General features: G+C 37.6%; 1 protein-coding gene across 3 annotated transcripts in view; it reads left to right on the top strand.

The window, feature by feature from the left end:
- Positions 1-2,547: 2,547 nt before the first annotated feature.
- ATL2 (atlastin GTPase 2) overlaps positions 2,548-12,671 on the top strand; it is a 31,353-nt gene continuing 21,229 nt past the window's right edge. For all 3 annotated transcript variants that reach the window (XM_014538424.1, XM_014538425.1, XM_014538423.1), the window contains exons 1-2: positions 2,548-2,632; positions 8,788-9,032. In XM_014538424.1, coding sequence (XP_014393910.1) covers positions 2,563-2,632; positions 8,788-9,032 — 315 coding nt within the window. In that variant the 5' untranslated portion in view covers positions 2,548-2,562. The remainder of the gene's footprint in view (positions 2,633-8,787; positions 9,033-12,671) is intronic.

The raw sequence follows: 12,671 nt of genomic DNA, 5'->3' as shown, positions 1-12,671 counted from the left end.
GAAAAAGAAATTTTAAACTTGTTTGAATATCCGCATTTCCTTCTCTCTGAAATGGGAATAATTGTTAAAACACAGGGTTGTTGAGAGGATTCCTGTCACAGTACCTGGCATAAGTTAGAGTCATAAGAGTCTCAGTGAAAGTAAATTCTGAAGCAGTTTAAAATACTTCATTAAAAACAATTGTAACATATTTCAAACTTACTAAAATGACAGGAAACTGTAATAGATGCCCAAATGTCCATTGCATAGATCTGTTAATATTTGCCATGTTTGTTTAGAATCCCTTTTTTTTTAAAGAGAAATAAAGTGTTACTGTATAGTTGAAGGGTTCTCCCAACATCTCTCTCCTTCCTTTCCCCCACAGATATATGCCTCTCTTGAAGTGATATATATGTTTCCTGGTTTTTAAATAGTTCCGTAAAATGTCTATATATTTTCCCTAAATAATACATAGAATTGTGGCATATTAAAAAAATTTTTTTAGTAAGTGGTTTAACCTATGTACTTGTGGCTTGACTTTTTATTCATTTTACATTGGTTTTGAGGTTTATCCATGTGTGCACATTTAGATCTTATTCATAATTTCAATTCTCTATTTCATGGTTTATTTATTCATGGATATTTAGGTTCCAGTTTTTATTTTTACGATTACAAACAATGCTTCAGGAAACAAGAGACCTTGTCTCTTTCTTCATGTGCATATATGTAAGAATTCCTCTAGCATATGAACAAAGTTACCTAAAAATTAAATTGAATAAGTTTCACTACTGTGTACTCTAATTGTTTAAAAATTTGGACCAGGGAACAGTATACCCCCACTCCCCAAAGAAAGAGCAGATGCAAGAGTCTTGGGGTGACTTGGGTGAGATTTTCTGCAAGACTTTCCTTTAGAAGAAAATAGAGAAGAACCTAAATGAGGACTCTTAAGTTGCAGAGCCTAAATAGAATTTTTTTGAATTTGTGTTGTTGCTCAGAGTTCCATGAGCCATTACTCATTTTAGCATCTCTTAACTAGCCAACAAAATTGCTTTATAAACTCCAGCCTCATTTAAAATATCTAATTTAAAATTAATTTAAGTTGAAAAATATTTTTTATCTCAAAGTACACTGATATCCAAATGTATTCTTTAAGAACTACTTAATATTTGATGATAAGCTTTGGGAAAATACTTTTAGCTGATATATTTGTAATCTATTTTACATTTGTCTTCATCTATTTAGATAAATGCATGAAGGAATTTTTATGATTCAGTGTTCTTAAAATGGGAACAGCAGAAATTCTGTTGCATCAGTGCTGGTTACTATGGAAACAGATTTCAAGTGCAAAATAATATGTAAATCTTATAGGAAAACAACTTTTTGTTTATCTCTTGACTTGATAGTAATGAACGAAGGAGATGAACTACATTATATACTCTTTAAAAGCATTTTTAACACTTGGTGATTTAGGATGGTCTTGTTGGTCAAAGGGGTAAAGCTAATGGGGGACGTTATCTGAAGGGGCTCAGAATAGGCCTCCCCAAGATGTGCCAGTTTGGCCAATGAATTATTTTGTGCTGAAGGCAGTTGAGACGCTACCCCTCCTTAATTACCTAGAAAAATCTGAATTGGGGGCCTTGCCCACAATAAGAGTTATTACCAGAGATAACCTTTTATGGCTTATCTATAGGGCAGGGCAAACTTCTACTTACTGAACTTCCGTTTTCACCATCCTGCCAATGACCTTTCTCCCCTCTGAAGCCTCAAGGCATCTTACCTCATTTCTTGGCTCAGGCTGCCATATACGCTTATTTTACTTTCTGTCTCTGAACCTGTCATGTTTGTGGGGGTTCCCATATCAATATATAATTAAATTTTTTTTTGTCTCAAATCAATTTAAATAGACCAGCTGTAAGACTCTAGAAAGAGGGTAGTGTAAAACTTCTTTCTCCCCCACATATCTGATATCTGACATTGTTAATAGTTCCTCTGCAGGAGTCTATAAAGTTTTTATTTTGGCAATTTGCATTGTAGTTCCAGTTTCATATGAGAGAAGTTTAACTTTATGAGTTCTTTAATAACATTATTTTATAGGAGCAAATAGTTCAAACCTTTTTTTTTTAGTAACTGATTGGCTAATAGCTTCTTCTCTCTTTCAAAAACATAGTTTATTGAAGTCCAAGTTTGTGTCTTTGTCATTCTTACCCCAGGCAGTACCTATTTGGGGCCCGGGCGGGGAAGTTGAGCACTACTATAAAAGCTTACCCAGGTGACTGATAATGATTCCTTACCAGTAGTTTTCAACTCTAGCTATATATCATGTCAACATATTAAAATATTTCTTATATTTACATTTTTAAAGTAGGTAGCCAGGATGGAGTGGTTAGTTGTGTCATAGTATTAGTGGTCTCCCAGGAAGAATGGATGATTATAGTTGAGCTTAAACTTTTTTCTTCTGTGGGAACTTTAACATCAGTTGAAACTACATGAAATGAAATAAAATGATATTTACATACTAAACACCTGTAAATATTGTGATCCTGGGTACTCTATTATTTCCTGAGGACCAGCAGTGTTGGCATCATGTTGGAGTTAGAAGTTTGCAGTTTCAGGCTTTACCCTGGATTTACTGAATCAGAACATGGATCCTCAGGTCATTCATGTGCATGTTAAAAGTTTGCGAAGCACTGCTATAGAGGAAATAATACTAAATTAATAAGACCTGGCCCTTTAGTGGTCTAGGCATGTGTTTTCCTTATCTTTAAAATGGGTGAGTTTGGCTGCATAATGTCCAAAACCCATGTGAGTGATATGTTAGATTTAATTTTAAGTACAGCAAGTTCTTACTTAATTTTGATGGGTTCTTAAAACTGCAGTGAAATTACATATAGCATAACTAAGTTTACCATAAGCTAATTGATAAAAAACAAGAGTTAAATTCCCATAGCAGATTTCTGGTCATAAAATATCACCAAGCACATTTCTGGTTATAAAACATCACTAAACTTACAAAGAAAGACCCCAAACACTTCTAATATTATACATTGAAATAAATATGAGCTATATATACATTCAAAAAGAATAGAAACAAGATTATTATTTTCCAACGCACTTATTCCAGTTCAGGGTAGCAGGTACCTGAACCCATCCCTATAGCTCAGGGCATAAGGCGTGAACCACCACCATCACACTCATGATGTAGAACGTTTCCATCTCAAAAAGTTTCCTTGTATTCCGTTTTAGTTGGCTTAGCTTGGACTGCTATAACAAATTACCATAGACTGGGTGATTTAAGCAACATTTACTGCTCAATTATGGAGTCTGGGAAGTTCAGAATCAAAGTGCCAGCAGATTCTGGTGAGAGCCCTCTTTCTGGTTTTGGAGATGGCTATCTTCTTACTGTATCCTCATATGGTGGAGAGAGATCATGTCTCCCAAGTCTCTATCTCATACATTAGGGTTTCACCCTCATGAACTAATTATCCCCCAAAGGTACTACCTCCAAGTACCATCACATTGAAGATGAGGGCTTCAACATACGAATTTGGGGAGGTGGGGGTACACAAATGTTCAGTCCGCAGTAGTCAATTCTCTTTATCTTCTTTCCTGGCAATCACTAATCTGCTTTGTTACTTGTAGATTTGCTGTTTCTAAATTGAATCAGACACTATAATGTTTTGCATGTGACTTCTTTCACATAGTATAATGCTTTTTAGATTTATTTGTGTCATTGTGTATTTCAGTAATTCATTTCATTGCCAAGTAGTAATCCATTGTATGGATTTAACACACAATTAATTCATTTTCCAGTAAATGAACATTTGAGTTGTTTCCAGTTTATGGACGTTATGAATAAAGCTGCTATGAACATTTATGTTCAAGCCTTTTGTTGTCATATGTTTAATTTCTCTTTTAAGTACATAGGAGTGTGATTGCTGGTTGTATGGTGAGTGTATGTTTAACTGTAAATAGGGTATTGCCAGAAAGTTTTTCAAAGTGGTTGTATCATTTTATACCCTCACCAGAAATATATGTGAGTGCCAATTACTCCCACAAACTCTTTTGTCAATCTTATTATAAATTTTAGCTATTTTAATGAGGGTATAGTGGTATCTCATTGTGTTATCAATTGACATTTTCTTAACATTTAATGGTGTTGAATATATTTTCATGAACTTACTGGCCATTCATGTATCTTCTTTGAAGTCTCCGTTAAAATCTCTTGTCCATTTAAAAATGGAATTGTACTTATTGAGTTGTAGCAGTTCTTTATATATTCTGAATACTGGATTTTGATGAATGATTTTTATGTCTGTTATGAGGGATATTGATCTGTAGTTTTATTTTCTTATAATATCTTTGTCTGCTTTTGGTATTAGGATAATAATAATACTGGCTTTATAAAATGAATTGGGAAATGGTCCCTTCTCTTTTTTTTCTGTAAGAGTCTGTGTAGAATTGGTATAATTTCTTCTTTAAATGTTTGGTAGAATTCACCAGTGAAGCCACCAGGGCCTAAAGTTTTCTTTGTAAGATGTTTAATGGATTTGATTTTTAAACCTGATTCCTTTTAATTTTCTCTACTAAAAAGTGAGTACCTTCTTTTAGTTAGCCAGTTGATAATGAGTTTCTTAGAGTAGGGTTCTTGATTCCAGATATTAGGAGACAAGAATTAATGTGAATTTAGAACTGTATTTCTGGAGAAGTGGGTTGAGGTGAATGGTGGGGTAGTCACAGAATTTTATAGTCACTTGATCTTGTCTTATATATATTGAAAACCTTTTTTTTTTAATTCTCCATGCACCCTCCTGTCCCCCCCACCCCCCAATCACCAAAATGCAGTGAAAGTAGAAGATAGGCTGAGAAAGTATTTTAGAGACTTTCTTCCACTTCTAATAGCACTGGCTTGAATCTCTCTTTTAAAAACGTTTAAATCTGCTTCATCTCCTAATAAAGCCTTTATTAGACTCCCTACTTAACAAAAACACCCTTCTTTTAATAGAAATCTTCAAATATGTACAGAAATGAATAATATAAGGAAACTGTGTAGACACATCTCCCAGATTCAACTATTGTCAGTATAATGGCCACTTTATTTTAGTCTCTCATAGCCAGCCTCCCACTAGATTATTTTGAAGCAAATAGCAGATTGTATGACTATTTTGTGTCTTTAAAAGATTAAGATGTTAAAAAAACATAGCACATATCACACTAGAAAAATAATTTCTTAATATCAAATATTCTGAGTTCATATTTTCTTGTTTGAAATTTTTTATATTTGCTTTGCTTAAACACTGCATTTGGTTGATAAGCCTCTTAATTCTCTCTTCTGTAGGTACTCTTCCCCCTTCTCCCCTCTTTGCTTTGCAAATTATTTGTTCAGGTTTGTTTGTTCATGGAATTTCCCATATTCTAGAGTTTTCTGACTCCATCTCTGGTTGTGGTGAATGTGTTTCCTATATTTCCTTCCCTGTAGTTAGATCTAGAGCAGCGATTTTCAACCTTTTTCATCTTATGGCACACATAAACTAATTACTACAATTCTGCAGCACACCAAAAAAGTATTTTTTGCCAATCTGACCAAAAAATAGGCACACTTTTGATTGATTTACCAAAAAAGAAAAGTAATAATTACCTACCCCCGTGGTCGGCAAACCAGGGCATGCGAGCCACATGCGGCTCTTTGGCCCCTTGAGTGTGGCTCTTCCACAAAATACCACGTGCAGGTGCGCACGTACAGTGCGATTGAAACTTCGTGGCCCATGCGCAGAAGTCGGTATTTTGTGGAAGAGCCTGTATTTTGTGGAAGAACCACACTCAAGGGGCCAAAGAGCCGCATGTGGCTTGCGAGCCGCGGTTTGCCGAGCCGCAGTACCCTTTTTGCTCCAAAGTGACTTTCTAAATAATTGGGTGCCTATAATTGTATATAAGGCAGCGATTTACAACTGGTGTGCCGCAGGAAATTGTAAAACATGCAATACCTGACTATTTAGTCAGGAGCACTGACCTCTTTTCTCTTAGATTGTCAAATAAAAGATGACAACAGTCAACAATAATAGCCATCTGGTGTGAATGAATCAAAATTATACCCTTCTTTGGTCAGATCAGCAAAAAAATATATTTTTGGTGTGCTGCACATACCTTGTAATTAGCTTATGTATGCCATGAGATGAAAAAAGTTGAAAATCGCTGATGGATCCCATCAGTTTTTCACCTAGTAGTCTTCAAAATCATGGTGCATTGCTGCCTTTTTGTAGTCCCCATTTCTAGAGTGAAGACTTCCTGGATTCTATTTATGCAGGACTTTAGACACTACTTAATTGGTTCCTGTGTGTGTTATTTCTAATTGGGAATTGGATTTAGGAAATCTGTTTCATTCTGTATCATACTTGATCTTGAAAAGAAATGAATATTGGACAGTCTTTTAAGAACATTAGGAATATAAACTAGATGTTCAAATAAACATATTATCTAGTAATCATTACATACATAATGCTAATACATTATTTTGATAAAGACCTTAGAATTATATCCAGAGTGACTATCTAGTTCATACTTTTCTTGTTGATGCTCTAAAACTGTGAGTAACAAATGCTAGAGAAGAATTTTTCTTCAATGATTTCTTGCTTTTCCACTTTGAAAGTGCTTTGTTGGTGAACTATTTTGAGTGAAATTCTAACAGATCAAGTTTGCTTTGAAATTCTGCATTGCTCTTTTCTTTCTTGGCTTTACTAATGCATTCACTTTCTGAGAAATTCTGTTTTGTTGACAGTGATCTCAAATAGCAATTTCTTCTCTTCCAGGCAACAGTGCATTTGTAATGGCACTTAATACTTTCCACTGAATTTCAGAGCCAGTCAGTTATCTTCCTAAACTTCTCAAATAATATTTTCAGCTAAAAACTTACTCCTTTACTAGCTCACCTGTTCAGTTTTTAAGCATTTGAAGACTGTAGATTGTGCCTTTATAAGGAAATGGCCTCTTTGATTCAGTTGTATGGATTTGCGGATATGCATTCTATCAAGTTGTCCACATTGTTAGTCAGTCTGTCACATTTAACAAGGTTACTGGTAATTGTACTGACCTAGAGGTCTATGCTTTCTTCAGTTATATTTCCTTGTCCTTCACAACTGTGCTTTGTTGAACATGATAGTTTGAACTTGGAAGATAATTTGTATTCTTTTATTCCTCACTTCTGTAGACTTTAAAGTGCCATGCTTTATTTCTAGAGTGACAATATTTTTACTTAAACATTTTTGACATTATGGTGATTTACTTTTTTTGAGATTATAGTGAAAGCAAAAAGTTCCAAAATTTAAGAAAATGTACCAAACAAAAAAGGAGAGCCGAGTGCATCTATTTTTGCTAAGCACAACTCCAGGTTGGTTTTTAACTGCATGATTAGCATCAGCTAATTGCCAACAGTCCTTGGTTTTGAGTTGGTCATAGTGTTTATAGTTAGAAATTTGAATTTTGATCCTTATTGTGGGAATCCTAATTGTAATAAAGGACACAAAAGCAGGGTAGAGTATTGAAAGTAAAGCAATTTCAGTTTTAGGCTTTGCCAGTTTAGGCTTTAACTAGTTTTGCTGTTTGTCGTCTGTGCTTACAGCCTGACCCGGCTTTTTACTCCCATTCAGTTGAGAGAGATACATTGTTCAGTAAAGTTCTTCTGCAAGAGTTACTTTCTTCAGGTGTGCTGGGTGGACAAGGAAGAGTTTATGTAGCTGTTTTGGCGAGCTGTGTAATTTTGAAGGTGGTGGCTGTGGTATTTGGTGAAAAAGAACACCGGAGGTAGCTGAAACTAAGTTAGAACTGTGCACCTCACTGACCATTTTTCTTGTATCTTCCACTAAACCAGTGGTTCTCAACCTTCTGGCCTTTTAAATACAATGTTGTGACCCAACCATAAAATTATTTTCGTTGCTACTTCATAACTGTAATGTTGCTACTGTTATGAATCGTAATGTAAATATCTGATATGCAGGATGGTCTTAGGCGACCCCTGTGAAAGGGTCATTGGACTGCCAAAGGGGTCTCGACCCACAGGTTGAGAACCGCTGCACTAAACATTAATCCCGTGCTTTGCTTTATCATGTACTATTGGGTCACTCTAATTAAATTAGGGACTCGTTAGCTTTATCATAGTCGCATTTTTGGAGACTTCTGAGGACCTTAACATAGCCCTCTAAAGTTTCAGAATGAAAAGTGTTTACATTTCATACATATTTTAATCTTTGTAACTTGGAATAATTTTCAGGCAATACCTACAAGGAAAATTAGATTGTGAATTATTAGGTGCAATTGATCCTCCCACCCCCAACTAGTTTCTGTGTGCATACAGTAGCAAAAGTCGTTTATGGAATAATGCAGCAACATCTACTGTTCACATTTAGCTGTTAAAGACTTAATTGAGATAGAAGCCATACTTAGCATTGCTGCTTATCTGTATACTAGAGACCCAATGCATGAAATTCGTGCAAGGGGCTTGGCCCTCACAGCCCCGGCTTCGTCCGGAAGGTAGTCCGACTGTCCGGTCTAATTAGCATATTACGCTTTTATTATTGTAGATATAGTGGGAAATCTTACTGGTATTCTTGGTCCTATTATAGAAGGAATGGGAAATCCAACCTCTACTTGACCATCACTTGTAAATATTTGCAGATGGTTATAAGGTGTGTGTGGTGCGGGGGATGGGGTGGGGGGGTGGTATGGGAAGTTAATTGAAATTTTGCCTTAGTTATGATCCTTTAGAAAAAGTTTGTAATGCAGGAATTCAAGTAATGTTTTTCTCTTTTTAAATTCTAGGTGAGGATTATGAAGATGAGAACCTAGTAAACTCTGATGAGGTTATGAAGAAACCATGTCCAGTACAGATTGTTCTTGCTCATGAAGATGACCATAACTTTGAGCTTGATGAAGAAGCTTTGGAGCAGATATTGCTACAGGAGCACATTCGTGATCTTAACATAGTGGTAGTATCCGTGGCAGGAGCTTTTCGTAAAGGGAAATCATTTCTACTGGACTTCATGCTTAGATATATGTATAACAAGGTGAATAGTGTCTTTTAAATTGAACCCAATTAAAAACAACAAACTCTACCAACCAACCAATTTTATTTAAAAGCTAATAGACAAAAACTAGTAAGAGCTGTATTTTTAGTTTTACAAAAATCAGTTCTTAATAAGACTTTTCAGTTACAACAGTAATATATGTTTGATCTCTTGATTGCTCTTCATCTCTATAATTCCTTTTTGCTTATAATAGATATTGATGCATAAGATTGAGCATCTATGTTCCAAGCATTGCAGCTCTAATCCAAGATGCCTGAATATACTCCAAAGTCTCTGAAGTACCGTTCATCTCTCCCTTTTTGTTATTTCCTCATACCCTCCCCTTCTTGAACACCTTTCCAGTGGGTGGGGTAGGCTGATAGAGACTTTTGTAGAAGGACATCTATGCTCCTCAAGTCACCTTCAGTGATGGTTACTTTTTGAGATGAAGTTGAGTCCCTTATAGTGTCTTCCATGTTCTCTTAGACTCATCTCTTGCCTTTGTTTATAAAAGTATCCTCTAGTTTTTAGTTCCTTGAGTGTGTCATGTTTTTTCTCAAATGTTGCTGTGCCCTTGGCTAATCTTCACAGGAGGCCTTCCCAGATGTCTAAGACTAAGTTATGTCCTCCCAATACTCAAGTCACAGGTCATGTATTCTATTGAAGGCCTTCCCAGATGTCTAAGACTAAGTTATGTCCTCCTCCCTATACTCAAGTCACAGGTCATGTATTCTTTTGATACTACTTTTTTTTTTTTTTACTTTTTAAAAATTTTTTTATTGATTTTTTACAGAGAGGAAGGGAGAGGAATAGAGAGTTAGAAACATCGATGAGAGAGAAACATCGACCAGCCGCCTCCTGCACACCTCCTACTGGGGATGTGCCCGCAACCAAGGTACATGCCCTTGACCGGAATCGAACCTGGGACCTTTCAGTCTGCAGGCCGATGCTCTATCCACTGAGCCAAACCGGTTTGGCGATACTACTTTTTTTGATACCACTTTATTACTTATTTTTTCTGGCTAGTAAACCTCTGTCAATGGTGGGCCTTATCTTGAATACCATATCTCCTGTACCTAGCACAATACTTGGCCTGTGTAAGCACTTATTTTATATTTTGGCCAATGAGCTCCCTTTCTTTACATATTTTCACTTTTTTATGGTGCCAGACAACTGTTATTTCCCTCTTCTCTTGCACCCCTCCGACTCTGACTTTTTCCCTGAAAAAGGCAAAAAAAAAAAAAAAGTTTTTTTCCATTTGAATCAGAATGTTTTTATAACAGTTGCAAGTTGGGTAGAGGGAATGGGAGTTTGATAGAGACCAAGAAAGAACTGGAAATTTGGAATGGATCATTTAGCGGGAAGGCTTTATTGGGGGCATTTGACATTTTGACATTTAGAAGCCACATAAAGATGCTAGAAATAACACTTTGACAGAATTATGTAATTGTCTAAATCTGCGGTCGCCAACCGGTGGTCTGCGGGCTACTGGTGGCCCGTGAGGTCTGAAAGGTTGGGCTCTGCTGGTTTAAGGAAACCTTTGGAGCAGTGGTCGCCAACCGGTGGTCCATGAGGTCTGAAAGGTTGGCGACTGCTGGTCTAAATATTGGTCAAGGTGCTCACCTTTTTGAGTTCTATATAAATCTGTAACTGGGTATGCATCTGCTTTTCAGGAAATTTTTTTTTTTATAGGCGTCTCTTCAGGAATATTCAAGTATGCCTGAGTATCAGAATGTAGTTCATATTAAAGAATACTATTATATTGGAAATTGAGAAAGAGATAGTATTTTAAAGTTTTTCCACTTAAACTTGTTTTTCCCCCCCTGAGTTTCACATCTGAAATAGAGGAATGTATAAATAGTGGCATATCCTTTTAAAAGTACACTGTACATTTAAAGATGATAAAGAATTTCTGTATTTTGAGGTTCCAACCTCTTAAGTTAGTTTGAGTGTATTGTCTCTATCTGTGCCTGAGCTGTTCACTGCAAATGTATTTGATTTCAAGTAGGTCACAGACAGTAAAATGCTAGAAGGGGAAGGAAGCTTAGATCACTTGTCTGGCAATGACAGATAAGTTTCACCTCAGGTGCTATTTGTGATTCCATCTCTGATCACTTAGTAGGGGCTGTTCAGAGGAGGAATAGCAGCCCACACATGTATTTGCAGTCTCTAGCTAATAGGATTCCTACCCCCTCTCCTCGGGAAGACACTGAAGCCATGGAAAGTTATGAGGGCTTGAGTGCCGTTACATACCTAATTAGTAGCTTCTAAGTTGAAATATTTTTATTAATTTTTATTCAGAAGGTTTCCATGTAGAATTCCTGATATAAGTAATCTCTCTTAATTGAAAATTGCATTAAACAGTGTCTGATTTTTAGGATAACATGCTTGTACTGATTTAATGGTGGGTTATAGTTTTCCTAGGAGATGAAAGGGGGAGAAATAATAATGGAATGGTTTTGGATTTATTTCATTAACCTATATGCTCGCAAAGATGGCATGCTAGCTAAAGAAGGTCGGAAGTGATGTAATATGTGGTCTTTTCTTTTTTTTAATATGTTTGTTTTTAGTTTTTTTTTATTTATTGATTTCAGAGGGAGGAAGGGAGAGGGAGAGAGAAACATCAATGATGAGAGAGAATCATCAATTGGTTGCCTCCTGCACACCCCACACTGGGGATTGAGCCTTTACCTGGGCAGGTACCCTATCTAGGAGGGGAACTGTGACCCCCTGGTTCATGGGTCGACGCTCAACCACTGAACCACACTGGCTGGGCAATATGTGGTCTTTTGTGACTGCCTTCTTTCACTCAGTGTTATTATTCATGTATTTATTTAGAGAGGGAGGAAGGGAGAGAGAGATACACACACATGTCTCCTGCATATGCCCCAACCAGGGATCAAACCTGCAACCTAGATATGTGCCCTGACCGAGAATTGAACCCACGATACAGATGACACTCCAACCAACCAAGCCACACTGGTCAGGGCACTTTAAAGCAGGGGTCCTCAAACTATGGCCCGCGGGCCACATGCGGCCCGCCGAAAACATTTATCCGGCCCGCCGGGTGTTTTTGCCGCCGCTGCCTGTCCTGCTTAGCAGCCGACTCGTCCCGGGCCCGCAGTGCGCATGTGTGGAATGTCTGAGGGACAGTGAACTGGCCCCCTGTTTAAAAAGTTTGAGGACCTCTGCTTTAAAGGTTCATTTATGTTGTAGCATTATTGGTACTTCATTCCTTTTTAGGATAATAATATTCTATTGTATAGATATAACAGATTTTATTTATCTACTAGAGACCCAGTGCACAAATTTGTGCATGGGTGTGGTCTGGCCAGCCCGGTCCCAGTTGGGGCGGATTGGGGCCGGGCCTGTCAGGAGGAGGAGATGGCGGGAGGTTGGCTGGTGGGCCCTGCCACAGGGGTGGCAATCAGGGGGGCTGGCTGGGGGTGCGGCCGGCTATGGGGAGGGGCTGTGGGCAATGGCTGGCTGGCCCTGCCCCCAATTGGGGAAGGGGAGGGGCCATGGGAGGTTGGCTGGCCAGCCACACCCCTGAATGGGGTGGAGGGGCCTATCAGGGGCCAGCAGCCTGGGGGAGGGGCCATGAGTGGTTGGCTGGCCAGGCTGGCCAGCCTGCCCCCG

The sequence above is a fragment of the Myotis brandtii genome, unplaced genomic scaffold (assembly GCF_000412655.1).
Source record: "Myotis brandtii unplaced genomic scaffold, ASM41265v1 scaffold191, whole genome shotgun sequence".
Classification (NCBI taxonomy): domain Eukaryota; kingdom Metazoa; phylum Chordata; class Mammalia; order Chiroptera; family Vespertilionidae; genus Myotis; species Myotis brandtii.
Note: the sequence above shows the minus strand (reverse complement) of the source record. Positions and strands in the feature narration are given on the sequence as shown.